This window comes from Megalops cyprinoides, chromosome 7, assembly GCF_013368585.1.
Source record: "Megalops cyprinoides isolate fMegCyp1 chromosome 7, fMegCyp1.pri, whole genome shotgun sequence".
NCBI classification, from domain to species: Eukaryota; Metazoa; Chordata; class Actinopteri; order Elopiformes; family Megalopidae; genus Megalops; species Megalops cyprinoides.
The window spans coordinates 14,104,614-14,108,313 of NC_050589.1; the positions used below are offsets into that span (position 1 = coordinate 14,104,614).

General features: G+C 42.9%; 1 protein-coding gene across 1 annotated transcript; it reads left to right on the plus strand.

Annotated features, from left to right (window-relative positions):
- Positions 1 to 295: 295 nt before the first annotated feature.
- LOC118781251 (caveolin-3-like) lies at positions 296 to 3,500 on the plus strand. The gene is made up of 2 exons (XM_036534198.1): positions 296 to 611; positions 2,782 to 3,500. The coding sequence occupies exons 1-2, from the start codon at positions 501 to 503 to the stop codon at positions 3,121 to 3,123; spliced, it is 453 nt and encodes a 150-aa protein (XP_036390091.1). The 5' UTR covers positions 296 to 500; the 3' UTR covers positions 3,124 to 3,500.
- The last annotated feature ends 200 nt before the right edge of the window (positions 3,501 to 3,700 follow it).

The following is a 3,700-nucleotide window of genomic DNA, read 5'->3' on the forward strand; positions in this document are numbered from 1 at the left end:
ACCACAATATTGCAGGGCAGTCTGAGTGATCTGGAGAGCACTGGGAAGGTTCTGTATAGGTGCACCCATTCTGGGTCATGTACAAAATAGAGTAAGAAAAGTCATATACAATTACAGCTGGTTGAGATGGCGGTCCTGTGTGAAATCTAACACGGCCTTGGTTTCCCCCTTAAGGAACACTTTTGGTCTCGGTGTGAGTTATGAGCCGTGCGTGGGATGGGCCAGCGGGGACGGGGAATGTGTGTGTGCGTGCGTGCATGTGTGTGGGGGTGTGCGAGTGCTAGCCATGCCCAATTCGACTGGAGGGCTCCGGCTGTCAGCTGTGGCAGCTGCCCACCAGCATTCCAGGAGTGACATCACTGACGGCAAAGGATCAGACCTGTAGGACTGCTGCTCAGCGTCCCACTCTACATTGTGTCCCACTCCGCTAAAGTTCCCCCATCACACCGCGTACCCCTAACCCTCTGCCCCAGCACCGGGACCGGGACCACCGCACCGTCATGGCGGATCAGTACAACACGAACGAGGAGAAGATCCTGAGAGACAGCAACACCAAGGAGATCGACCTGATCAACAGGGACCCAAAACAGATAAATGAGGACGTGGTCAAGGTACAGCATTACAGCCATGTGCACACCCTCCTCAAACATTTCCAACACACGGATCCACTAACTCAACAACTCTGTAGATCAAAGACAGGGCTTGCAAACCAGTATCATGCATCCTGTACATTGCAATAACTTGTGTCCTGTTGCACAGTTCCTAAAATAGTCAAAGGCCAACTCTGCTGCCACAGCAAGAGATAGACGTTTTATTTCTGGAAGAGGGGAGAGGGTGTGTCGGTTTTCAGAGGGGTTTGTTTGATTTCTGACTATTGCCTAGCATTAATTAGGGGAATTTATAAGTTATTCTGGGATGTGATTCTGCAAGATGAAGGTTGAAATGCAAATATTGTGATACATAGCAGTACATATAAAACTGTTATGGTAACAGTTCTGATTGCCTGAAAATTTGAGTGACTCTTCTATTAAGTATTGAATACTTGCTGGCAGATGTAATTTACCACCACAGATAATTTATACAGTACATAAAACATGACTGAGTGCAGCAATTTAGTTAGCTGTTATTTCAAGGCCAGGAATCTAAAAATGTAAATAATTCTGAAAAATGATTTTGACTGTTGTATTTTTATGAGGTCTTAGTGAACTACAAGAGGAACTGTATATGCATTTATCTAGAAGAAACAAACATTGCAAATGTTTTAATGGTGCAATATATATTATCCATCATATTGCTGTAATGATTACACATTGCCAGTAAATACAATGGAGTATGAGATAGTCTGGCCAGAGTTCATTGACTGAAACTGCACAGAATATTTGAATATTTCTGTATTTTGGTTTGGTGGAGGAACATACTGTATCACATCGCATTCATTATTCTTACTTATAAAGAGTAATGACTAATAGCAATGAGTGATGAAAATTGCTAATGTAATTACTTACATTAATATAACAATTAAGGAACATTGTTGTCTGATGCTTTTACTTACTCTCAACACTAACTACCATAATAGCTGATTGCAGCAATGCATTAAATTGTATAAAAGTAATAAAATAATTAATATACTGTATATATACAGTATTTCTTTCATTTTTCATCCAACTTTTTCATAGTTTCCAATCATGCATTTAATCTTGTCATCACTGCAGCAGCAACCACTTAACCCATGTAGGAGTGTGAGGCAAGATATGTACAATTCTCTGATACACACAAGAGGCCTCTTGCAGCTCTTTTTCACACTAAAAGTCCCATAGCTCAACAGGAGGCAAATAATGCAAGAGGACAGGTGGATCCTCCTGATTAAGTCACTGATATTAACATGAGTCCCAGGTTGCTGACACTGGAGCAATGAATGGACCGTGGCTGACCCACCGCCCCTGTGCCCAGCCAAATCTGTTGCATCAATGTCAGCTGCTGGTCATTGTCATCAAATGACATGGCTGGTGTGGATTTGGGCTCTAAAACTCATCCTGTGTTTGAAACACACTCTCAGACCACACGTAACTCACACCACTCAGGAGCCTGGGCATATATTTCAACATATATTTAACAATACATTATATTTTTGATTCTGTATTTAACAATGTATTGACAAACATTATTTTTTTTCATAAGGATGACTATTTACCTACGACCACTACTACCAAGTCAACTTCCCTAGGATAGCCACACAATAAAACTTTGCACTGTAGCTTTCATTACTCTCTACAATGTGGTCCTACCTCTGAGAGAGAGGAATCTAAGTGTTATTAGATCTAGAGATTAAGGAGCATGGGCTGTATCTCTCATTCCAGGGTGGATAGCTTGTTGAACAGTTTGCATCTTACTGCTGACAAACATTTCTTTAGGTTTTTAGAGTAGTCTCTACACATGAATTGAGTAACCTGGAATCATGAGCAAACTGAAAGACAAGGCACCATAGTACTGTACTATATTTACATATTGCAAATGTGCCTCAAACTGCCAGGTAGCGCAGGTTCAGAGTTTGTGCTTATTGAGTTTGTGTTTGTGTTGTGTTGTGAGTTTTAATGTTTTATTGGGGCCATTACTGAAGTCCTTGTTTGTAAAAACCAGAGTACAATAGCATTAGCAATGATTTATCATCCGGTGTACTGATAATACACATTAATGATGCTATTTGTAACACGACTGACACGTCAACGTGCCACCTGCTTACGCTGTGACTCCCCCCCACCCACAACCCCCCAACCTGCCAAGGTGGACTTTGAGGATGTGATTGCCGAGCCAGACGGGACCCACAGCTTGGACGGAGTGTGGAAGGCCAGCTACACCACCTTCACCGTCTCCAAGTACTGGTGCTACCGCGTGCTGTCGGCCATCTTCGGCATCCCGGTCGCCCTGCTGTGGGGCTTCCTGTTCGCACTCATCTCCTTCTGCCACATCTGGGCCGTCATGCCCTGCATAAAGAGTTACCTGATCGAGACGCAGTGCCTCAGCCGCATCTACTCCCTCTGCATCCACACCTTCTGCGACCCTCTCTTCGAGGCACTAGGGAAGATCTTCGGCAGCATTCGGGTGGCCCTGCGCAAAGAGGTGTAAAATTTCTGGGGGAATCCCAACCCCCCTCCCCCCATATCACATGCCCCCAATTAACTGCCCCAATCCAGATCTGTGCCCGCCCTGCAATGGCCGTGGAACATTCAGCACAACCGGGGGCTTTGTGAGAGGAACACCAGAGATTTGATGTTATTTCTCAATCAAAGAAAAATACCAGGTCCCTCAAATGACAGGGCTCTGCCTCATTGACCTGGCTCTGCTCAGTAATTCAAAAGGTGAAGTCCTGAAACTGGTAACTGACTGCTCTGCCAAACCATGTGTCTATACATTAGTGAAAGGACAACAGATACCAGGAAAGTTTAAGGGAGTCTGTTTTTGAGATATACATGGAAGAAAAGAATTTCCCCCAGTTAACTAGAGGCGCATTTTAAATTTTTCTTGAAGTAAACGTGTACAAATGTACGAAGTGTGTACAAACTAATGTTTTTGTTCAAATTTGATAATAGCAATATGTCATGTATTATGTTCATGTAGAAGAATTAAAGACTTATCAATTGAATTGGTACTACTATCTTTCATTTATTCATTCATTTACTCACATGATCTGTGTAAGTGACAT